General features: G+C 36.9%; 1 protein-coding gene across 1 annotated transcript in view; it reads left to right on the plus strand.

Moving 5' to 3' along the window:
* The window catches only part of PAX1 (paired box 1), a gene marked incomplete at both ends in the record, with an annotated part of 26,741 nt that extends 5,531 nt beyond the window's left edge, over positions 1-21,210 (plus strand). Inside the window, 4 exons of the mRNA XM_082250610.1 lie at positions 134-766; positions 3,036-3,178; positions 5,644-5,863; positions 21,080-21,210. Of these exons, the coding sequence (XP_082106736.1) occupies positions 134-766; positions 3,036-3,178; positions 5,644-5,863; positions 21,080-21,210 (1,127 nt within the window). The remainder of the gene's footprint in view (positions 1-133; positions 767-3,035; positions 3,179-5,643; positions 5,864-21,079) is intronic.
* Positions 21,211-25,912: the final 4,702 nt, after the last annotated feature.

Here is a 25,912-nt window from a genome sequence, read left to right on the forward strand (position 1 = left end):
TGGAGAGTTGTATTGGGGTGGTTGTGTTATACCAGTTTTCTCCATGGTAGATGCAGAATTGTGTAAAGCAATAGGATTATAAAATCTTTCTATAGACTCACATGCTGTCTGTCCATCTGTCTGTGCCATGCAGAGCAAGCCTATGGAGAAGTGAACCAGCTGGGCGGCGTGTTTGTGAACGGGAGACCTCTGCCCAATGCCATCCGCCTGAGGATAGTGGAGTTGGCCCAGCTGGGCATCAGGCCTTGTGACATCAGCCGGCAGCTACGGGTGTCCCATGGATGTGTCAGTAAGATTCTGGCCAGATACAACGAGACCGGCTCCATCCTCCCAGGGGCCATCGGAGGCAGCAAGCCCAGAGTGACCACACCGAACGTGGTGAAGCACATCAGGGAGTACAAACAGGGGGACCCGGGCATCTTCGCTTGGGAGATCAGGGACAGGCTGCTGGCAGACAATGTGTGTGACAAGTACAATGTGCCCTCTGTCAGCTCTATTAGCCGGATTCTGAGGAATAAAATTGGGAACTTGTCTCAGCCCAGCCAGTATGAGAATGCCAAGCAGCAATCATCACAGCCAACTATACCATACAATCACCTCTACCAGTACCCCTACCCCAACCCAATATCTCCAGGATCCACCAAGGTGGGCAGCCATCACCCAGGAGTGCATATGCCAACCGGACATGTCAGCATAGCCAGGTCCTGGCCATCAGCTCACTCTGTCAACAACATTCTGGGGATCCGCACCTTTATGGAACAAACAGGTGAGTGTGGAAAATACCAACAGACTGGCTGACAACAGACTCTCTGCCAAGCGTGACTCCTGCATGACGAGGCAAAAAGAGTTTTCTATTTGTCTATGCATACGTGTGTACATCTATCAATTCTTCTATATCTTTCAATCTATGTGTCTATCTATCTATCTATCTATCTATCTATCTATCTATCTATCTATCTATCTATCTATCTATCGATTAAGTTGTATCTATCTCTCCATCAACCTATTTATTTGTTGTCTATGTATCTATCTTTCCATTTATTATCTATCTATCTATCTATCTATCTATCTATCTATCTATCTATCTATCTATCTATCTATCTATCTATCTATCTATCTATCTATCTATCCATCTATCCATCTATCTTGCCTATCTGTCCATCTATCTTGTCTATCTGTCCATCTATCCATCTAGCTTGTCTATCTATCTATCTATCTATCTATCTATCTATCTATCTATCTATCTATCTATCTATCTATCTATCTATCTATCTATCTATCTATCTATCTATCTATCTATCTATCTATCTATCTATCTATCTATCTTGTCTATCTGTCCATCTATCTTGTCTATCTATCTATCTATCTATCTATCTATCTATCTATCTATCTATCTATCTATCTATCTATCTATCTATCTTTCCATATATCTATCTTTCATCTATCTATCTATCTATCTATCTATCTATCTATCTATCTATCTATCTATCTATCTATCTATCTTTTATCTATCTATCTATCTATCTATCTATCTATCTATCTATCTATCTATCTATCTATCTATCTATCTATCCATCATTTATCTATCTTTCTGTCTATCCGTACACACACACACACACACACACACACACACACACACACACACACACACACACACACACACACACACACACTGATGAGTTGATTTACTCTAAAAACAGACTGGCAACATTACAGAATACATTTACTTAGCTTAGTGGATGAGGTGAAGTTGCATTTATTTCAACTTTCCAATGACATGCAAACATTTCTTTTATTTCCCTTATAGTTAAAACTCACTTTGCTAAGTGAATAGCATATACCACCCAATTAATCAACCCCAGTGAGAGAGTGTGTTTGCCTTCCCACAAAAAGGAGATATTATAGGGTTAATTTGATAAAGGAGTAGAACATGTTTTGTTGGCATGATAAATAGACGAATAAAGTAGGTTTGTGTTTACTTCAGTCATTCAATTATTTGCAAGTAACAATTCTGTGTTGTTACATTTCATAATCCCTACTAATGATTAGTCATTGATAGTGACCCCAGCCTCACATAATTCCCTAAGGAAATATTTTATATTTCTTTATTGAGTTAACCCTATAGTGTATTTTTTTTTTTTTTTTGTGCAAACACACATACATCTATTTGTGAAATATATATGTCCTTTTTATTCCAAGCATGTGGGCATTGTAGGTATTAAAGGGAAGGTGGAAAATTACAGTTCCTTGTCAAATATTTGCATGATGATGAGAGACAAGATATCATAGAGTCGCTGGCATCTAGATGTTTTTGTCCTAGCTGAGAACAAATACTTTTAGGCTGTTGGGTTCTTAGGTTACGATAGTTGCAAGAAAGTAACAACATTAGTAAAAAAAAAAAAAAAAAATATCCGCATAAAGGGAAGTTTTAGGACATTGAAATCGTTCATCAAAGCAAAAGGACTGTTTTTATGCCAGTGCAATCTTGAAAAAAGTTCTGATTTCTTTATATAATACTAACACAATTTAAAATTAGAATTAGTGATAGTATAACACTTTTGGAAAGTTATAGCTCTTTTTTCCAGTATTATACTGTGGTTAATGTTTATTATTATGTATTGTCGTTAATATTTAATAGAATCGAAAGAAAATTATATTGTATTACTAAACATTAAAATGACCTGCATATATAGCAAATCTTTAGTATAGTATAAATTGGTGCCCATGTAAATTTCAGTCTATACACACACACACACACACACACATATATATATATATATATATATATATATATATATATATATATATATTAACCCTCTATCAATTGTGCGCATAAGAAGTTAATTTAAAAGGTTACATGCTTTACAGAATTGTCATGAATCATTCATAATTACATTGTGGATTTATAATTGGGCTCCCTGTTGGGTAATTTCAATATTCTCCTCATTTATGTAAATGCAAGTTGCCAACTATGACCTCTTGCAAAGGAATATTAGTAACTGAGAATATTAGTAACTGAGTGTGTATTGATTCAGGTGCTTTAGCTGGAGCAGATGGGTCTGTCTATTCCCCCAAGATGGAAGAGTGGGCGAGCGTTAACAGAACAGCCTTTCCCAGTAGCCAGAACCTGAATGGAATAGAAAAGAGTCCTGTAGATCCTGACATCAAATACCCTCAGGTAAGCGACTACAGTTTTTATCATAGGACGGTGCTGTGTACTGGGGTAAACTGCAACTCACATACTGCAATGTACTGCAATCCAAAACATAATATAAATGGCTCTATAATATACCAAAATGCTTAGACTGAAATATACTGCAATGCATTATACTGAACTATACTACACCACCTGTAGTCTACATTATAGCCTTTTAAAAATAGAATAGATTACCCTGTGCTTATACTGCACTATACGCTGTGTATATACCTGCCTATGCCATGCTGTACTGTATAATGCACTACACAACTGCACTATTTTACATTTTGGTATAATATGTTATATTTTAATAGGATGAACTGCACTGATTTATATGTATTCGCAAACTGCTCGACATTGGGATGTACTATAATAAACTATAATTGACTAGACCATGTTGTAGTATTTAAAGATGCAATTAATTTATTATTCTGCATAGCATTACACTCATCAACAACGTAGTATACTATACTATACTGCATTAACTATTTTACCATATTGTGGCATGTCATTATATATACAACACTGGAGTTTGTTGTGCTATACGATAGTATACAATAGATCACTGTGTTCAATTCACATATTATATTATACGACACTAGTCACTGTGTACTACAATTCATATATACTACACTAGTCACATTCAGTGTACTACAGTTCATATATTGTACTGTACTACGCTAGTCACTATATATCACAATTCATATATTATATTATACTATACTACACTAGTCACAGTCAGTGTATTACAGTTCATATATTATACTATACTACGCTAGTCACAATGTACTACAATTCATATATTCTATTCTATTACATTACATTATACTATACTATACTATACTATACTATACTATACTACACTACCCACAGTCAGTGTACTACAGTTCATATATTATACTATACTACACTAGTCACTGTGTACTACAATTCAAATATTATACTATACTACACTGGTCACAGTCAGTGTATTACAGTTCATATATTATACTATACTACGCTAGTCACAATGTACTACAATTCATATATTCTATTCTATTCTATTACATTACACTATACTATACTATACTATACTATACTATACTATACTATACTATACTATACTATACTATACTACACTACCCACAGTCAGTGTACTACAGTTCATATATTATACTATACTACACTAGTCACTGTGTACTACAATTCATATATTCTATTCTATTCTATTACATTATACTATACTATACTATACTATACTATACTATACTATACTATACTATACTATACTATACTATACTATACTACACTACCCACAGTCAGTGTACTACAGTTCATATATTATACTATACTACACTAGTCACTGTGTACTACAATTCATATATTATACTATACTACACTGGTCACAGTCAGTGTGCTACAATTCATTTTTCCAGTCAGTGTACTACAATTCATATATTATACTATACTACACTAGTCTCAGTCAGTGTGCTACAATTCATATATACTAAACTAGTCACTGTGTAATACTATTCATATATTATACTAAAATTACACTAGTCAAAGTCAGTGTACTACAATTCATATACTATGCTATATTATACTAGTCATAGTCGGTGTACTACAATTCATATGTACTACAATTCGTATAGTTTATTATACTATGTGGTAAAATGCTGTACTTTGCCATTTTGTACTACACTGCATAAGTTATATCAAACTACAATATACGGTAAAGTGCTATGCCATTATGTACCAAACTGCATAGATTATACTTTGCTGTCTCATTATGTATCACACTTTATATAGTATAGTATACTATAATCTATACTATGTCATAATGTACTACACTGCATTTATTCTACTATATTATACTATGCTATATTCTACTCTACTACATTCTACTACAACATTCTACTTTAATCTACTAAATTATATTATATTATATTATATTATATTATGCAATATACTATATCGTACTATACTATACTAGACTATACTATACCATACCATACTATACTAGTGTAGTACACTACCTTGTACAACTGTACTATGCCATGATAAATCGCACAAATGTATTGAATTTTACTATACTCCTATGCATTGTAAAACACTATACTATTGCTATACTATTTGTATGTCATTATATATACTATACAATGCCATTATGTACTACATTTTGCTATGTTTCTGGTTACTACATTTTAATAAGCTATACTATTCTATTTCTAACTTTTCATTGGTATCATGCTTCATATATTATACTATGGTATTTTTTACCATATTTTAGCATGACTACACGTTTCATGCTATGTACTAAGCTCTATCCCCCAGTGTGTTTTCTCTGTAAGAATTCCATGTGAGTTGTGTAGAATGTAGAATTCCTGTTCTATGTGATTTACCTGGAAGTCAGGTGAGATTTATGGCTGTATAGTACTAATGTCCTTTCCATATTGTGTGTTACATAGGCCGCCTCCAGCCTCTCCACCGTGGGCAGCTTCGTCCAAGCCTGCGCCTACCCCTCCAGCCAGCAGTACGGGGTGTACGGGGGCCCCGGAGCCGGCTATGTCACCCCGGGACACCACTGGCAAGCACAAGGCAGCCCCCTGGCTCATCACGGTGCAGGCGTGACAGTCCATGGAGGAGACCTCGCAGCCCCTATGACATTCAAGCACCCAGTCAGGGAAGGTATGCAAACAGTATGAGAAATGAAAGCTCCGTGTCAGCTCCGGGGGGAGACCGGCGGGCTGGGGGGGGGGGGACATAATTAGAATGACTTTCTACATGGGGAGCGACACCGCGATCTGCTCCTTGGATGGCCCCCTTTATGACCTGAGCCATTTATTTTTTGATGCATGCGGGTCTTCCTTTCAGGACAAAGATTTATAGATTACAGTTTTCACTGACGTTACCAAAACAAATTCCCTGTTTTATGTTCTCCTGGCGGAGCTTTCCTGCTTGGAAATTCCACGTATTGTGTGCAGCACATCATAGGAGAGAGCTGGAGCACAGCTACAACCCTGAGCAGAGAGAGAGACGTGATGAGAAGGAGACCTGGGGATTGAGGGGTGGGGGCGGAGAGAGACTAGAAGAAGGGAGAGACAGAGAGACTAAAGAGGAAGAGAGAGAGACAGACAGACAGACAGACAGACAGACAGACAGAGAAAGACAGAGAGAGAGAGAGAGAGAGAGAGAGAGACTAGAAGAAGGGAGAGACAGAGAGACTAAAGAGGAAGAGAGAGAGAGACAGACAGACAGACAGAGAGAGAGAGAGAGAGAGAGAGAGAGAGAGAGAGAGAGAGAGAGAGAGAGAGACTAGAAGAAGGGAGAGACAGAGAGACTAAAGAGGAAGAGAGAGAGAGAGAGAGAGAGAGAGAGACAGAGAGAGGCTAAACAGGAAGGGAGAGACAGAGAGACTAAGGAGGAAGAGAGAGAGAGAGAGAGAGAGAGAGACAGACAGAGAGAGGCTAAACAGGAAGGGAGAGAGAGAGAGACTAGAAGAAGGGAGAGAGAGAGAGACAGAGGAAGAGAGAGAGAGAGACAGACAGACAGACAGACAGATAGAGAGAGGCTAAACAGGAAGGGAGAGAGAGAGAGGGGGGGGGGGGAGAGAGGAGGAGGAGGAGAGAGAGAGAGAGGCTAAATAGAAAGGGAGAGAGGTGCTAAAGATGTGAACTAAAGAGGGAATGAGAGAGAGAGAGAGAGAGAGAGAGAGAGAGAGAGATACTAAGAGAGAGAGAGAAAGAAAGAAAGAAAGAAAGAAAGAAAGAAAGAAAGAAAGAAAGAAAGAAAGAAAGAAAGAAAGAAAGAAAGAAAGAAAGAGAAAGAAAGAAAGATTTAGATATTATAACATTTAAATATTACTTATCTTGTACAAAGCTGAAAAATAAAAACATTTATAATACTTGCTTTCATTCCATAAATGAGGAGGGAGTAGAGGAAAAAAACGAAAGGGGAGTTATAAAAACAGGTTGGAAAGAAAGAAAGGAATGAAGAAGAAAGAAAGGGAGGAAGAAGAAATAAAGAAAGAAAGGAAGGAAGGAAGGAAGGAAGGAAGGAAGGAAGGAAGGAAGGAAGGAAGGAAGGAAGGAAGGAAGGAAGGAAGGAAGGAAGGAAGGAAGAAAGAAAGAAAAATGTTATAGTATACCTTATATTACATTGTCCCAAGCTGAATATTATAATTGCTTTAGTTTCAAGAATGAGGAAATGTAGAGAAAATTCTCACATGAGAAAGTCGCACATGAGATAAAAGAGTGTTAAAGAGAGAGAGAGGGAGAGAGAAAGAAAGAAAGAAAGAAAGAAAGAAAGAAAGAAAGAAAGAAAGAAAGAAAGAAAGAAAGAAAGAAAGAAAGAAAGAAAGAAAGAAAGACATTAGGTATTGTATTATCTCTATATTACTAACCTTGGTCCAAACTGAATAATAAGGGAAATATATAATATTTGCTTTAAGTTCCTAGCCAGCTCCAATAATAACTTTATAACGGCCATAAATACTACAGCAATGACGTGGTCTAATAACATTTCCATTCTGTAGGGTGGTCACAATAAAAATAATAAAAATTAGAAACGTTTCATAAAGAAATCGCCTAATTACTCACGTTTTTTAAAATTATAACAATTACATTAAATCAAATGTCCGATCAGATGGCATTTTGATGTAAATTATCTTGTGCTACATATAACGCACTTCTCATTTATACATTCACTCATTGATGACTGTTAGCCTACAAGATACATTGGTTATAATAAGAACGTTTGTTCAGAATCATTCCCCTTCTGAAGTTTTGGATGCATTTATTTGTGTTCAAGGTTTATCTATTGGCGGCTCCCATAATAAAGAAGAATTTAATTACATGTGAGCATTGCTAGGATTTTTCAAAAAACACAGTTTAAAAGAAATGTGGTGAACAGACAAAACAAACATGGCTTATAAATATATTTATTGGCTGGCGGTCTGTCCCATGGGTGCTATTCTGCACTGAGAGCCGGACAGCCAAGACTCCTCCCTGTATTCAGTGACAGGGCCTCTTCTCCACATTACAAACTTTCTATTCTGTCCATGCACAAATATTACTATTCAAAGAAATATTATCTTCAATATTACTTAAAGCAACTTTTTAGCGGCGTCCTTTAAGGATAGCACAGGGTTAATTTTTGACTGATTAAATTAATTCGACATGAGTTCCAACCCTATTTCCAAGCAACCAAACCCTTTTGAGATTTATTTTACATTATTTTGCCGGATTGACCGATTGAAATAAACAGATATATATTATATGTGTTTACAAAAATATTGTATTAGATGCTTGAGGAACTTGTGTTTTGTATTCCCGCATTTGTTTAATAAATTCCATTGTTTGCTTGCAAAAATATGTCCAAGGAAATACTAATGGAAGGGGGAGGTGAAAAAGAGAGAGAGAGAGAGGAGGAAAAAATAAAGAGAAAGAATAGAAAGAGAATGAAAAAAAAAAGGAGAGAGAAAAGAAAGAAAGAAAGAAAGAAAGAAAGAAAGAAAGAAAGAAAGAAAGAAAGAAAGAAAGAAAGAAAGAAAGAAAGAAAGAAGAAATGAATTAGGTATTATAACATTAAAACATTAGAAATGAAAGAAAGTATTATAGCATCCATACCATTACACCTTGTCCAAAGTTGAATATTATAATTGATTCAATTCTAAAAATGAGGTATTGTAGAAAAAATAAGTCTCACATGAGATATGCTAAGACTTAAAATAAATAAAGAGGGGGTTTAAAGAGATAGATAGAGGGAGAGAGAGAGAGAGAAAGAAAGAAAGAAAGAAAGAAAGAAAGAAAGAAAGAAAGAAAGAAAGAAAGAAAGAAAGAAAGAAAGAAAGAAAGAAAAAAGAAAAAGAAAGAGAGAAAGAATGAAAAAGAAAGAGAGAAAGAAAAAGAGAGAAAGAAAGAAAGGAAAAAAAAGAAAGAAAGAAAGAACGAATTAGGTATTATAGAATTCAAATATTGGAAAAGAAAGAGACTCCATGCACACTGACATCCATACTAATACACCGTATCCAAATTTGAATATTATAATTGATTCAATTCCAAAAATGAGGAATTGTAGAAAAAAAATAAGTCGCACATGAGATATGCTGAGACATAAAAGAAATAAAGAGGATTAAAGAGAGAGAGAGAGAGAGAGAGAGAGAGAGAGAGAGAGAGAGAGAGAATGAGATTAGGTATTATATCATCCATATATATTACTAAACTTGTACCAAGCTGAATAAAAAACATTTATAATACTTGCTTTAACTCCATGAATGAGGAATTGTAGAGAAAATAAATCTTACACGAAATATGCTGAGACAATAAAAAAACAGGGTTCAAAAGAGAAAGAAAAGAAAAAAAAACGGAAAGAAAGAAATAAATATATACTGGGATTAAACTTTGTATTTTAAACATCACTTATTAATTTCAATTGTAATGGAATAAAATGATCTCTACTTTGTTTATTTGAACGATTTCCCCCTAATTACCATATTTCCATTTGCGGAAAGTCTATGAGAATAGCTCTCCAATAAACAAATGCAAAGTCAATAGAAAAGTGTTACAGAACTGTAAACTGTAGAAATAAAACTGGCTAATACATAAACAGTACAGGACACACACGCCGTGCTGTGTATTGCCCATTATTATCGGTTGCTGTATAGTACATGTGATTGGCATGCTGGGATGTGTAGTTCCTAAGCTGATGGCAAGCTGCAGCAGAGCAGAGATAATACACGCCATGTAAGAGCAGACTGGTCCTTTCATTGAAAACTGCTCATCTCAGGAAGCAGGATTTATTGCGCTCATTAGTGGCTTTTTATGGACGACAATGCTAATATACAATAGGGACAGTGAACAATCTGGTCTATAAAACTGTTCTGAAAGGCCCGATTGTACCAGATACGTAAAATAAATGTCTTCTCCCTTTTTTACGATTTTCAGACATTTTATAAGAATCAGATGCTTTGATTCAAACCAGAATGTCTTTGGTTTGGACGGTGTTTTCATTTTACACGAGGAGCAAATGTGAACTGAGACTACAATCGGAGCATGGAGACTGCTCGGCTGTAGAATAGGGATCGGGGGGATCGCGCTGGCAGGGCGTCACTGCACCTAGAAAATGCCCTGTGTGAAGGAGCAGCGCTGAAATGACAGGTGGAGGAGGGACAGGCTGCTGGCTGGGGTTGGCAGCAGGACTAATTTTCAAATCTTGTTCAAAGAAATTTCCTGGATAGATTCGACTTATTTTTTTGTTGTATTTGCATTTTTTTTAATTTTATGCAAAAGAAAATGAAACTACACTATTTTAGTCATGGTAAATATATAGAACTGTAAGAAAAGGTGATGCTGTTTCAGGGTCTATGGCAGGGTTCCTTGGAACTCTAGGGTTCCTCCTGAGGTTGCTAGGGGTTCCTTGAGCAATGGGCAATTTCTGCCTCTCCAATAGGTTCCCAATGACACCATTGTTCCTTTTAGCTATCTGTAAGGGGGTAATTCTTCCCAATGATGACAAGAGTAAGGAGCATTCTTCCCACTGACTGTCACACTAATGTGTCATGAGTTAATTTTTAGCAGGGATTCCCCAAGACCAGAAATTTATTTCAAGGGTTCCCCTGTGTTAAAAAGGTTGAGAAAGGCTGGTCTATAGATTTGAAGGCATTGAATATTTTCCCACAGAAAAAAGTTTTAAGATCCATTAGGTGAAATGATCACACCTCTGCTTTGAACCTGAGCCCTAGTATAAGTCTGGCCATACACACATAGGGGGAGATTTACTAAAACTGATGCACACGGTGTTGCAGCATGTTTATAGTAACCAATTATCTTCCAGGTTTATTGTCAATGCTTAATTGAACAAGCTGACCTTAGAAGCTGATTGGTTACTATGCACAGCTGCACCAGATTCTGTGTGCTCCAATTTTATGCAGGCCATACATTGGTCGAATTCTGAATGAATTTCCTTTAGAAAATCAGAAATTGCATGCATTTTGTTGCATTTTGTGATCCAATGGTGCCACCATTGATTTCAAAATTCAGCCAACCAAGCCTTCAATTTTGGCCGGGAATCTTTTTTTCTTTCCAGGAATTTTCCTTTCTTACACTCATGTGCATTTCTTTTTTGATTATATTTCTCGCATGATTCTTCCATCATTGATTAGAAAATTGTTCATTTTTCAAAAAATCTCCAACATGCCGATTATTCAAATTCGATGACAGCACAAAAATTGGCTGTTGCTGCAGCCCACTAATGGTGCGACATTTGAATGAGAATACGGTTTTGGAAAGAAATGTATTTCGGAATTTGACCCATGTATGCCTGCCTTTAGTGAATCTCCCCTGTAGATTTTTTTTTTTTTTGTTAAGCTTGCAATAAATCTATCAGATTCCTCCAGCTATGCTACACAGTTCACATGGACATATCTCCTGCTGCAGCTATTTTATTGCATCTGATTGGATCCAGCCACTGTTCAGCCATCAGCTTTCTCCTGGGTTTATTTGAGTTTTCACTCAAAGAATGTCAGGGGGAAGGGGGCCAACAGGGTCACCCATAAAAGAAAATTTGGCAGGTGTATCAGGAGCTGACCGAATGACGATCAGTGAATGGCCACCTTTAGTTGTAGAGGACCACCACATTGAGTGTATTCTGGTCATTGTATGGGATTAATACCTGTAATTATAGCATTTGGTATATGATTTCTTTTTTTTTAATTACATGCCTTTATATTTTTCCCCACATTTACATACAGACCAACTGCCAGCAAAACAGACACATTATTTGAAGTGATACTAAAGTCTCATTTTTTTTTTTTGTAAAAGTAACAAACATGTTACATGCTCTGTAAAGTGGTTTTGCACAGAACAGCCCAGATTCTCCTTCTGCGCTCCGGGCCCCTCCCTCCTGTTAAGTGTCCCCACAGCAAGCAGCTTGCTATGGGGGCACTTGAGCCGAGCTGCAGCTCCCTGTGTCCATTCAGACATGGAGCTGTGGCCCGACCCCACCCCCTCTCTCTCCTCATTGACTCACTGAATTTGATTGACAGCAGCGGGAGCTTATGGTGCCATCTCAGCCAATGAGGAGGGAGAGTCTCAGGCAGCCGTGACACTCCTGCAACATCGCTGGATCGATGTGGGCTCAGGGCTTAATGCATTAAATGCTAAAAAACCTTCTGACTTTGCAACCACTTTAACAATGCCTGAAGATGCCTGCAATGGTCAGCCAATTGTTATAGGATTTAAACCTTTTTTCCAAAGAAAGAAAAAAAAGACGGTTACCATAAATAAGCCAGCCATACTTTGATTGAAATTTGGCTGGTTCAGCATGGACCGAACTAATTTTGATCTATGTATGAGCATCCTGGTTGTACATAAGTCAATCTACCGTTCAACTACCATGTCAAATAAATGCCGCTTGATCATTGCCGCAAGCTATAGCCGGCAGCGCTGATCAGTGTAAAGTCTCCCACAATTGCTCAGTGGGATTGATTACCCCATTGACTGTGTGGATGGGGGAATCGGGTCAGTTTTTATGTTTAACCCACTGGTTGAAAAAAAAAACAAAACCTGACTAATGTATGGGCAACTTAGTTGAGAATTAGGTTTTGAATTAGGTCCAAAGTTATTTTAAAACTACATGTCCCTTTAAGACAGCCTTTCTCCCAGAGTTCCTCCAGAAGCTGCTAGATTCTTGAGGAGAGAGCATCAGCCTATTAAGACCAGTTGCCTACACTGACCACTAATGTTCAGTACCTGCTTGTTTCATTTTGATTTATCACTGAGGATAATTTTGGGTTTTCATACACCCCATTCTTTATTTAACCAATTTAAGACCGGAAGGATTTGCCCCCTTAATGACCAGGCACCTTTTTTCAACTTGCCACTGCGTGACTTTAACTGACAATTGCGCGGTCACGCAGTGTTGTACCCAAACAAAATTTTTTTCTTTTTCCCCCCCCCCCACAAATAGAGCTTTCTTTTGGTGGTATTTGATTTGATTTTTGATTTTTTGCGCTATAAACAAAAAAAAGAGCGACAATTCTGAAAAAAATTAAAATATATATATATATATATATATTTTTTTTTCACATTCCGCTATATGACATTCCCCAAAAAATTTTTTAAAATCAAAAATTTTAAAAATTTTAGGGCAATTTGTTTTCTGCTACATATTTTTGGTAAAAAAAATCGTAATAAGTGTATTTTGATTGATTTGCACAAAGTTATCGCGTTTACTAACCACGGGAAAGTTTTTTTTTTTTTTTTCATTTTTATTGTTTTTTTTTTTTTACTAGTAATGGTGGCGGTCTGCGATTTTTTGCAGGACTGCAACATTGCAGGAGGCAGATCGGACTCCTGACTGACATTTTTGAAACTTTTTTGGGGGGGGGGGCAGTGACATTACTACAGTAATCAGTACTAAAAATATGCACTGTTACTGTAATAATGACACTGGCAGGGAAGGGGTTGATAGAATAGGTGATCAAGGGGTTAAATGTATACATAGGGGCGTGTGTCTAACTGTGGGGGGGGGCGTGGCTTGTGGAATCACCATAGAGACCTGTAATCCTATATAGAAGGATCACAGGGGCTCTATGATCATTCCAGGGAGAAGAACGGTCAGCTGTGTTTACAACAGCTGACTGTTCTTCTCTCTCAGCAGGGAACGATCGTGGATGTCACTAGTGGCTAAAGATGAAAAGATGTTGGAGAAAAGTGAATGGGAGATCCTCTACAATAACTGTCCTATGCTAATAATGGAGCACACATGCTTGTTGGGAGGTTTTCCACCCGATTGGAAGATCTGCAGATCTGAAATCAGGAGTAATACTTGTTTTTGTCAGCCTGTTTTTGGCATTTTTACAAAAGGTGTACTTTTTAGCCGAGTTCTTCTAAAATACCAATATCACTTTCCGCACCTGAACAGTTTACTAGCTGGATAGAATACCGTGCGTCCTCATCAGTATCTGGATTAGTGTAATAATATTGTCACCGTGGGGAAAGCTATGTTGAATTATTTGGGTTGATTTACTGAAAGAACAGAGCATGTTTACATCATAGGGTGTGCATACACTTTACAAAGTGAACATTTATTTAGTTTAGTGAAGGAGGCGAAGCTGAGTTCATGTTATACATCCAATTATGGGAAATCAAAAGTCTTGTTTTGATTTGTCTTGCACATGATCGGGAATTCAGTATGGACACAGCCTTGCCTTATTTACTAAGCTAAGTGAATAATCACTTTTACTAAGTGATTGACTTATATTATTTTATTAAATCAACCCCATGAAGTAGTGTCATGCCATCTGCCTGAAACTTCTATGTAGGGTTATAAATAAATGAGTATTCATACATAGATTTTCTGTGATAAGAGGAGGAATAGTGAGCTACAGTCTATCTACACTTGATATGTCTTGGGGGAAGGGGTTATTATGGATGATTTATTAAAGTAGTAGAAACATTTTACTTAGCCCCCATATCAATTCATGTACAACGGAAGTGAAAAAAAAAATGTAGTTTTTCATTCTATTTGATTGGAGTGTTGATGTTGTTAAAAAAGCTTAACCTCATTATTAAGGTCCATGAACATTGATCTTGCTAAATGAACAGCCCCTACACTAGTGAACAGTCTATACCCATGTTTTTTGTGGTTACTTAGTTGCCAGTGGTGATATATTTCTATCTCCTACCTCGAATCTTCTTGTTGTATATATATATATATATATATATACATATATATATATATATATATATATATATATATATATATATATATATATATAGGTCCAGTCCTATTACCTGGCCAGCCGTGGTGTGGAAAATGGCGCACACCACCACCACAGAGTCGAGTGCAATACATTTAAAAATGGCGCCATTACGTCACTGCGCATGCGCCGTCTGCCTTAAAATGGCAAAGCATGTACAGGCTTATATATATATATATATATATATATATATATATATATATATATATATATATATATATATATATATATAATATATATATATATTTTTTTCCTTTTATAAAAGTTGAAGGCAAATGTAAGAATCTAAGAAGTAAGAAGTCACTGATTTCCATTGCGAAATATTTGGCAGGGACATCATAAGCAAAGAAAAAGTGAATAGTGAAATTCCTCAGCTTAATGCCTGCTCTAGAAAATATCTTATTTCTAAGGGCAGTAACACATAGCTATCAGTCAGTATTCATCCTATTACTAGTCTTAAATTCAGCCAACTGAATTCTGATTTGCTGCTTTGACTTTGTTTGTCTCACATATGATAGAATCTCTTTGGAGCTATCTAAAATTAAATAATTTTACAATCATTGACTTGCCTGTATTTCTGGACAAGCAGATATTTTATTCTCTTATTATTTTAACACATACAAATGCGAGGGGCTGATTATATCAACCTAGTAGTGTTCACCTTTTCCGGAAAATAGCCTATGCAGTCAAGATGCCTCAGTAGATATTAAAAAAGCTACGCAGCTTTAGAAAATATCTATTAATTTTATTCTCCTACCTCAAGGTCATTTGGGTCCCTTGCAAAAGCCTGTCCAAAAACCTTCCAGTTAGCAACCTCCGTGTCCTGCCCCTCCTCTCCAACTCATCCGTGTCCTGCCTTGTTGGTAGAGCTGAATGAAACACTGCAGTAAAAACTTTACAATGTTATAATAGTTATAATAGCAAAATAATTTTATTTTATTTTTTAATAATTTTATTAATTTTTAATTCAATTCTACAAACAACAGAAAGAAAAACGTTTCTTCAACAGTACAAACTCATTCTCTCTATATCCCTCCACCACTAATCCTCCATCCCCCTACATTCCACTCCCTTCCCCTGTTGCGCTCTACCCCTCCTTTCTATACAATTTAACATACCCCAGTCTTTAGTGACCCCCCTGATTATTCTATATTTCTATGTAATATCTGGTCTTTTTAAAATCTATCATTTTTTTCCATTTATTGTAGAAGCTATCTACTTGTTCTTCATCTCTACTCTACAGGTATTCCATATCATAAATATACTCAACTCTGCCACACCACTCCCTTATGGTAGGGCCTTCTGTATCAAGCCATCTTTTTGGAATTGTCCCTTTCGCTGCATTTAGCAGGTTGGGAACTGTCAAATTTCTTTATTGCTTTAACAATCTATTTTTTTTGTGAAATAAGCATGTCCAGGGGTCATCCATAATATTTTCACCCGTGATTTTATTAATAAGTTGTTGTATCCTTAACCAATATTCCCAGATCTTGGGACATTCCCACCAGATATGAACCATTGTGCCCAACACCTGACAGCCCCTCCAACACAATTTTGATTTCTCTGATTGAGAGTTATGTGCTCTTACAGGTGTTATATACCATCTTGATAGGCACTTATAATTCATCTCAATGGTGCTTACATCCCCGGCAGTGCAGTGTACGGCTCTCAGCACAGCATTCACCTCATGCTCTTCCAAACCTAATCCGATTTCTCTTTCTCAACTTTCTATAAATGAAAGTTTCCATATACCCACCAGATCAGTTAATATCTTATATGTCTGAGACAAACTATGTCTTATTTTTGTTAATGGATTACAGAGCCTTTCCACTAGATTCAGCTCTTTTTCTGATCTGATGGGCTGAGGCAAAGATCCTACAAAGTGTTTTAATTGCAAATATCTCCACTCATTTAGTGTCCTCCCGCCGCTAGTGTTAACTTTGTGAAATGGCCTAATCTTTCCATTATGTGTTATATCTTTTAACTGCAAATTCGCTAACTAACCACCAAACTGTTTTCTCACTTCTTGGTAAAAAAAAATGTTGTACCTTCTAGTGATAGTAACGGAGAGTTGTATTCCCACTTGGCTTGCCTATGTAACGCATCCCAAGTCTTATATACAACTCTCGTCATTTCATGTGTATCCTCGTGTAGTTCCCTGTCCTTTGGTGGAATCCAAATATTCCTATCCAATTGTGTTCGACTTAATGTTATTTCCATCTTAACCCATCCTTTTTCTGAGTTTTTTTTTTTGGCCCACTCTATCATACGTGATATCACTAATAGCAAAATAATTAGCAGTGAAAACAGAACTTTCTTTTATAAATCTTGGAAGATTTCATGGAAACAATGTAAACTTTCAACATTGCTTGGTACACTGCTGCACATCCAAGTCCTTTTTTTTCTTGGTGATCGACTCCTTTTTTGACTTACAAAGTTTTTGCTGTCAGCTCGGTGAAATTTTTTTCTTACAGTGGATCGAAATAAAGAAAGCAAAAGTATATGTCTCTACTTTCTTATGTAGGTAATATATTCAATATAGTGGTTGGATTTGTCTTAACAATCTGTCTTAAGCATTGTTGCTGCTAAATAGGGTTGGTTTGATCAGCAAAAGACATATTACTTTTTGACTTTCTTAAATATCTACCTGTGAATTGTGTGTGAAGAATCATGTAATAAGAAGCTCAAGCAATCATTATTAATGGATTGTATGAATATAAACCGACTGGACACATCTGCACAAACATTTGCTGCAGGAGATTAAAAAATTGCATATTTGCTGCTTTGCCTGATTTTCAAGTGATCCGCTCATCACTACTCAGAGAACATAGACGTTTCTGAAATTACTGTTTTCTTGGAGGATTACCATCGTGTTGTCTAAAAAATTCCAATCAAGCCAATAGGCTTTTTCCTGGTGAACTGTCTGCAAAGAATTTATATTGATGTGATCAATAGCCACAACTGGGGTGATGGTTATTCTATTTCTGAGCTTGTTAAGCATTGCGGGTAGTTTGCTAAGGGAATGTTTGGCTCTGAATGTTTCAAACATTTATTTAGATAAAACAAAAATTTAATCTGATATAGGGGTTTGGGTACAGTTTCTGATCTTGCGTCCTATGCTCAGTATAGATAGGCTAAGTTTGTCCTATTGGTTTCTTCTGCAAAGGTAAATCTGTAGAGGTTTGACATCTCATATAGCCAAAATTAGAATGATTGGGTGACAACTGCTGTATTTACTGCATTTTAATATAATTATCTTAGTAATTTACTAAATGATCAACAACCCCTGTAATCAATCAAATGAATGCCCTCTACTGATTTAGTAAATCAACCTCGTCAAATCAAACCTATGATGTCAGGAATCTGTCTGGGCCAAACAACACCAAATGGTATTTAGATAAAGTTTTATGGAGATCGAATTTTTGGCAGTAGTGCAGTTTTGATGAACTAATAAGGAAAAAAAAAAACAATTCTGCATCACATTTGCATATTTTGGCATGAGCATTTTATGTTCATAAGATAACTGCAAATGAAATTCATTGACCTATTTGTTAAAACATTTAATGGGATGTGGATGGAGAGGTTATTGTTTATGCATTTTTTAAATCTCTTTTTTAACATTTTTGCTTATAGTGTTGTATTTTTAATTGTGAATTTTTTTTTGTGAGTTGTAAGGACTGAAACAGTCCCTTTATGTGACTATGCAGCAACAAATTGTTTATTTGTGGAAATATCATTATTTAAGTAATGATACTGTAAGGAAAGCATTACAAGCTTTGTAAGCTCTACCTCTCTATAGGAAATGTTAAAATCATGAGAAAAACATTAGTAAGATTTCTCCTGAAATCAATAATCAGAAAAACTGTGCGTGATTAACTAAAGGAGTAGAGTATGTTCAATTAGCCAAGTGAAAATATTTTTAACTACATTTCATTTTAATACTCAACTACTAGTCATACGTAGGGAGATTTATTAAAACTCTAAGCTAACCTTTACTACTCCTTTAACAAATCAACCCAATTTCCAGTATGCAACAGGGTGTTCTTATTTAAATCTTAAGCACACAAGCTATATAATTTAGCTTTTGGACAGTATGGAAGTCTACCACTGATAACCTGTGGCACCAGCTTCTGCTCCTACTAAACTCACTGCAGCTTCACACAGTAGTATGTTTAAGACTAGGTTCACACTATTTGATCCAATTTTCAGTAGAATTATGTAGTGTGACTAAAGCTGGATACATACTATCCAACTTTTGTTGTCAGATTTCCTTCAGATCTACCTTTTCTATGTAGTGCAAGGGCCTGCCCGATTGCATACAAATTGAAAGTGTTTAGGTTTGACCTCATATTATATGGTTTTGGTAAGTCTAAAGGAAAAAGTCTTCAGAAAATCTTATAGTGTGTATGGCCCATAAGTTGTGTTTTCGACATGTTTTTTTGATGTGATTTTACATGCCTCTGTTTTTTTATGTGATTTTACATGCCTCATGCCTCTGTGTATTTAGTTTTGGTCAAAGATAAGCATATCTGTTTTCACAGTAGAAAAAAAGCACTGATATTGGATCAAAATGCATCAAATGATATGTAGATGCATTTTAGTGTGTTTCCGTTGAAGTCTGTGAGGCCAAAATCACACTGGAATCACACCAAAGTGGTACCGGACCGTTTTCAAAAATCATGCTGTGCTGCATTGATGTAAATAGGCAACATTGAAAACAATGTGATTTCCATTGTCATGCGATTCTGTGTGACTACTCTAGTTGCATTTGAAACCAGGCCTTAAAATGTGCCCTGTAGTTGTAAGGAGATTCTGTATTGCTGTTTAAAGTGGATGATTTTTGCTAAGGGGTAAAAGCTTAATTTCAGTAATTATCTTTTTTTTTATTTTACAATGGTTCCGCTTGGTTACATCTAATTCTTCATATCTCATATAGGAAGCACCACTGGGATTGCAGAAATTCAGTGTATTAGCATGTGCTACATACAGTCAGCGCTGGTCTTTTCCAGGCGCTGCTCAAGTGATTTGCCATCTGCATTGGCTTGTGGCTCATTGGCTTGGCACCACCACTGTTCAGAAAATTTATTTTTTTAATAAGATCAAGATGTTTTCTTACTGGACCAGGTGAAGTTCATGACTGCCCCTCCTCTCCATCTCATCCAATCAGAGAACACATTGTGTTTATAAAAAAAAAAATACAAGATGTTTTCTGAATGGCAGAGGTGCCAAGCCAATGACCCCCTGTGTTCAGTGTACAGACGGCTAGCCACTCAAGCAGCACCTGGAAAATACAAGAACTGAATGTATGTAGCACAGGCTACACTGAATTCTAAATCCCCCAGGGACACCCCTCTAAATGTGAGCTATGAAGAATTTTACTTAACCAACCTGGACTAATGTAAGTTTAATGTAAAATAATTCCTGTTTTTTAGCTTTAAGAAAAGGGCAGTTTTAAGGTCTTTATTTACACCCAAAACACAAATGCATAGCTTAGCAAACAATCCCATATTAATTTCAAAGGGGAACAATATTCACAATAGGAATCAGATAATTTGACTTTTTTTTCACGTTAGTTTCCTCCTCTCCTGGTTTGCTAATTCATTTCAACACAAGGGGTGGTCATTAACTTTTGCAGATATAATGCTAGAAAAGATGCACTCCCCTATACATTAGGGGAAATTTACTGAAACTGGAGAGTGCACAATCTGGTGCAGCTCTGTATGGAAACCAATCAGCTTCCCGGTTTTATTGTCAAAGCTTAATTCAACAAGCTGAAGTTAGAAGCTGATTGGTTACCATGCACAGCCCGTAGCAGATTCTGAGTGTTCCAGTTTTAGTAAATCTCCCCCACTGTTTTTGATTAATTCCGGTGTTGGAAATGATCTTTCTGTCTTGTTAAAGCTGGAGCAATGTGCTGCTGACCTATTTGGCATGAGCATTGCTATTGCTGTTTCACCAACAGTTTTTTCATAGCTATGCAGATTTATACACGACACAAAATTTGAAAATGATTAGGGAAAAGTATTTTTGATTGTCATCAGTTTGGAGAACAATAATAAAATGCCTAAAGATGCTTGTTTCCACTGAAAGAAATTCACATTAAATTTATTGCCCCATTGTTGCGTATCTCCCAACTTTCTTAGATGTAATAGATGGACACTTCTTAGCACAAGATACACAGGCAGATGACAAACCCTTGCCTTGCGCTCAGTTACACAGACTACGAAGAATAATGCGCAAAAAAGATTGGTTGAACCAACAAGTGCGTTTTTGACCACTACTTTAGTAGGTAAATTGTATACTTTTTTTATAGAGATCTATACACCAGGATCAAAAAGTGAACTGAGAGCGAATAACTGATATATGGATTGGGTTGCAAAAGAGGAAAAGTCCCTACTATTGATGTACAGCTGGGAGCTATGATGTTGCCAGTTGTATATATCTTTGTGTATTAGTACTCTAATGATACCTGCTCCTATATTACATTAAAACAAAGTGCACTTTTTTTGGACACCTCCCCTGACCTAACATAACTCCTCCTCCCCCTCCACAGATGCATACTTACCTTGATCAGAAGGCCACAGTTCCACTGTTTACATCCAGCCCTACAAGTCTTCAATGCCCAGGCCATGTTTATGCACCACAGATTATAAGGCCATGTCCTGAGGTCAGAGATGATCAGAAACGGTTCCAAAGTCAATGGGGCTGTAATGTGCAGGCATAGCCAGGACAGTGAAGAATCGCCTTTGTGACGGTGACAGTGAAGTGTCACAGAAGGGGTTATTTACTAAAACTAGAGCGTGCAAAATCTGGTGCAGCTCTGCATAGAAACCAATCAGCTTTCAAGTTATTTTTTGGTCAAAGCTCAATTGAAGGAGCTGAAGTTAGAACCTAATTGGCTACCATGTACGACTGCACTCTCCAGTTTTAGTAAACCAGACCCAATGTGTTTATATATAAAGTGGAAATTTATATATTTCTTCTTCACAAATGGAGGACAAGTCTGTACACACACACACACACACACACATATATATATATATATATATATATATATATATATATACTATATTGTCAAAAGTTTTGGGACACCTGCCTTTACACGCACATGAATTTTAATGGCATCCCAGTCTTAGTCCGTAGGGTTCAATATTGAGTTGGCCCACCCTTTGCAGCTATAACAGCTCCAACTCTTCTGGGAATGCTGTCCACAAGGTTTAGGAGTGTGTCTATGGGAATGTTTGACCATTCTTCCAGAAACGCGTTTGTGAGGTCAGACACTGATGTTGGACCAGAAGGCCTGGCTTGCAGTCTCCGCTCTAATTCATCCCAATGGTGTTCTGTCAGGTTGAGGTCAGGACTCTGTGCAGGCCATTTAAGTTTCTGCACCTCAAACTCGCTCATCCATGTGTTTATGGACCTTGCTTTATGCACTGGTCATGTTGGAACAGGAAGGGGCCATCCCCAAATTGTTCTTACAAAGTTGGGAGCAGAAATTGTCTTAGGAGTTCTCTTCACTGGAACTAAAGGGCCAAGCTCAACCCATGAAAAACAACCCCCACATCATAATCACCCTCCACCAGATGATTTGGTCCAATGCACAAAGCAAGGTCTGTAGAGCAGTGGTTCTCAATTCCGGTCCTCGGGACCCACTAACAGGCCAGATTTTAAGTATTACCTTGGGGGATGCAGACTAGAATACCACAATCACTGAGCAGCAAATGAGATCACCTGTGATGTAATTTAGTTATCTTGCAAACCTGACCTGTTGGTGGGTCCCGAGGACCGGAGATGAGAACCACTGCTGTAGAGACCTGGATGAGTGAGTTTGAGGTGGAGGAATTAGAGCGGAGACTGAGAGCCAGGCTTTCTTTTACAAAATCAGTGCCTGACCATATAAATGCGCTCCTGGAAGAATGGTCAGGCATTCCTATAGACACACTCCTAAACCTTCTGGACAGCCTTCCCAGAAGAGTTGAAGCTGTTATAGCTGCAAAGGGTGGGCCAACTCAATGTTAAACCCTACGGACTAAGACTGAGATGCCATTAAAGTTCATGCGTATATATATATATATATATATATATATATATATATATATATATTTATACTGTAAGATAAACACAGCTTAAGGTCATATTAAACCGTCAGCGTTTTGTAGCTTAACACATCAATAAAAATTAAATAAACATTCATCAGTAAAATATTTGCTAAAATTCTCAACCCAGCACTTGCAGTTTACAACTGTCAGTGCTTCTGGCACCTGCACTCTCAGTGCTGCTTCCCTGAACTTCTGGTCTTCACAGGAAAGAGTTAACAATGGACAGCGCAGTCTCCAGTGTCTTAACTTGGACAAAGAAGTAGGGGTATGCTTTGCCATCCTAGCCTAGGCTATGGGACTGTATGTTTCTTTTTATGAACACAGTGTAGAGACACTGTTCTAGTTCCTGCGTGGAAGGTTGGCTCCATAGGATGCTGCAAAAGAAAGGCCACCCTGAAACAGGAAATCTGGGGCAGTGATCATGTCACCAGCCTAAATAGGGACATAGGCAAGGAATAAGAAGTAAAGCTTCTACATACTCAGTAAATAATTAACCTCTTGGCGACGAGCGCAAACAAATATGTGGCCTCTCAGCGAGTGGGCCTTGACGTTGAGGGGCCGCATATTTGCATGCATTAGCGCAAATAGAGCTGTGCCAAGAGTGCACACCCTGCACTCCCTGCACAGTTCCTGGCGGCTAACAGAAATCTTTTGGATCATGTGACTGCCATGACAGCCAATCATGGGCCGTTACATGACTATAAGCCCCGCCCCACCACCTGGGATTTTAAACCCCTTAAGGGACCGGCAGGTGACGGTTTCAAGGGGTAAAATTAGCTGCTAAAAAACTAAGAGTTTAATATCCCTTTAGCTATGTTCACTAAGCTCAGTAAACATATACTTTGGGCACTGAATATAAACTTTAATGAACAATGAACAGTCTGTATTTACTCTCTCATGCACACATACACACACACTGGTATGGTAATACACTTTAGGCATCTTTGAAAGCCCCAGATTCCAGGCATTCCAGAATAAATCCTTTACCTGCTTCATTAACCTCCCTGGCGGTATGATTCTTTTGGATTTTAGGTGCTGAAAGCGGTACCATTATTTTAGGTGCTGAAAGCATGTAATTCTTGTGAATGAGCAGCCCAAACCAACTGTATACATTTATTATACATATTATATATATATATATGTATGTATACATATATTATGTATACATATATTATATTATATATATATATATATATATATATATATATATATATATATATATATATATACGTATATAATGTATACAGTTGGTTTGGGCTGCTCATTCACAAGAATTACGTGTATATATATATATATAATATGATAATATGTGTGTGTATATATATATATATATATATATATATGTATATGTGTATATATATACGTATATATATATATATATATATATATATATACACATATATTTACATAAAAAGTACAGTAAAACTGCAGGAAAGGGCACTGGGGGTAATGTAATGTGATTTTATTTTATTTTGAACGATATCAGTGTGTTTGGTGCATTTTACATTCGAATTTGCCGCCGGTTCCACCCCCCGGCGGACGTCACGTCGCCGGAGACGGAAGCCGGGGCTCGCAGACGATCGGGAGAGAGCTCCGCCGCCGCACACCGCTCGAGTCTTCGCTGGATCCCGGAGAAAAGGTAAGTAAAACCTCCTCCAGCATCCAGCGATCTTCTTAGCGCTACCCCGAGTGTGACTCGGGGTTACCGCTTTTGGCACTAAAATCTTACCCCGAGTCACACTCGGGAATACCGCTAGGAAGGTTAAAAAACATTTATAATATTTATAACTGTAAAACAAATTGACTTATTATTTATATATTTAAACAATTAACATATATTTAATGGCTATAGAATTACAAGAGCTCTAAAATGCCCCATTACATGTCATACCAGTATGTGTATTGTAAACTTTAACTGCATGTTTAACAAAGTATACTAAAAGATAGGGCACCATTTATACATGCCAATTTTTTAGTTACTGCCTTCAAGTATTATTCAATTGCCTAATAATTCTGTATTTCATTGCAGTGGTAAACCGAAAACCAACTAGTCCTATCATTAAACACCAGGATGCCTTGAGCAGTGTACATTGACTTACCATTCCTGCTTCATCATCTTAACAAACTGTTGACAAGCAATTGGAAACATTAACATTTTCATGGACACAGAAAAAACTGATTCATTCCTACACTTTCAAAAGCTAAAATTGGTTCCTGCGGTGGCAAAAAGGTTGAATGTCGGACAAGTCTACACAGTCACAGGCGTAGGCTTCTTCACAGAGGACTAACAAAAGCGAGACAAGGTGAAGAACGATCTGGACGTTGGATGAGATGTTTACTTTGGAGAAATGAGGCTAATGCTGAAAGGTCTTCTTCGCTCTTTCCCAGTTATTTGCTGTAGTTTATTCCCTTCCTCTGCATTTTTATTGTATTCCCCTCTTGTTATCACCATTTCCTCACAATTACAGTTTACAATTTGCATTAACAAGAGGATCATTTTTGACTGGTTTAGACACTAATTTAATTCTTACTGCGGGGAATATTTTAAACTTTTCCAAATGGTTGGACATTGTATGATGTGAAAATAAAGCCTTTGCGAGTGTATTGTATATCATAGATTGTAAATGTAATAAATAACGACAATTTATTTTATATTTTTATAAACATAAATATCTTAAATAAATGGAGGAAGACATGAACGCCTGATTTATCACATGGCATTCGACTTTGTCATTGTGTAAGACAGCAAAAAAGGGAACTTATCACCAAGAAAAGTACACTTTCATGTTTAAGGTAACATGATTTTGTTGGGTCTGGCCATGACCATATTAATGTTCAGCATAGTCACTTAAGAAAAAGGCCATCTTGAATACAGTA

This window comes from Pelophylax lessonae (assembly GCF_965119305.1).
Source record: "Pelophylax lessonae genome assembly, chromosome: 3".
Classification (NCBI taxonomy): Eukaryota; Metazoa; Chordata; class Amphibia; order Anura; family Ranidae; genus Pelophylax; species Pelophylax lessonae.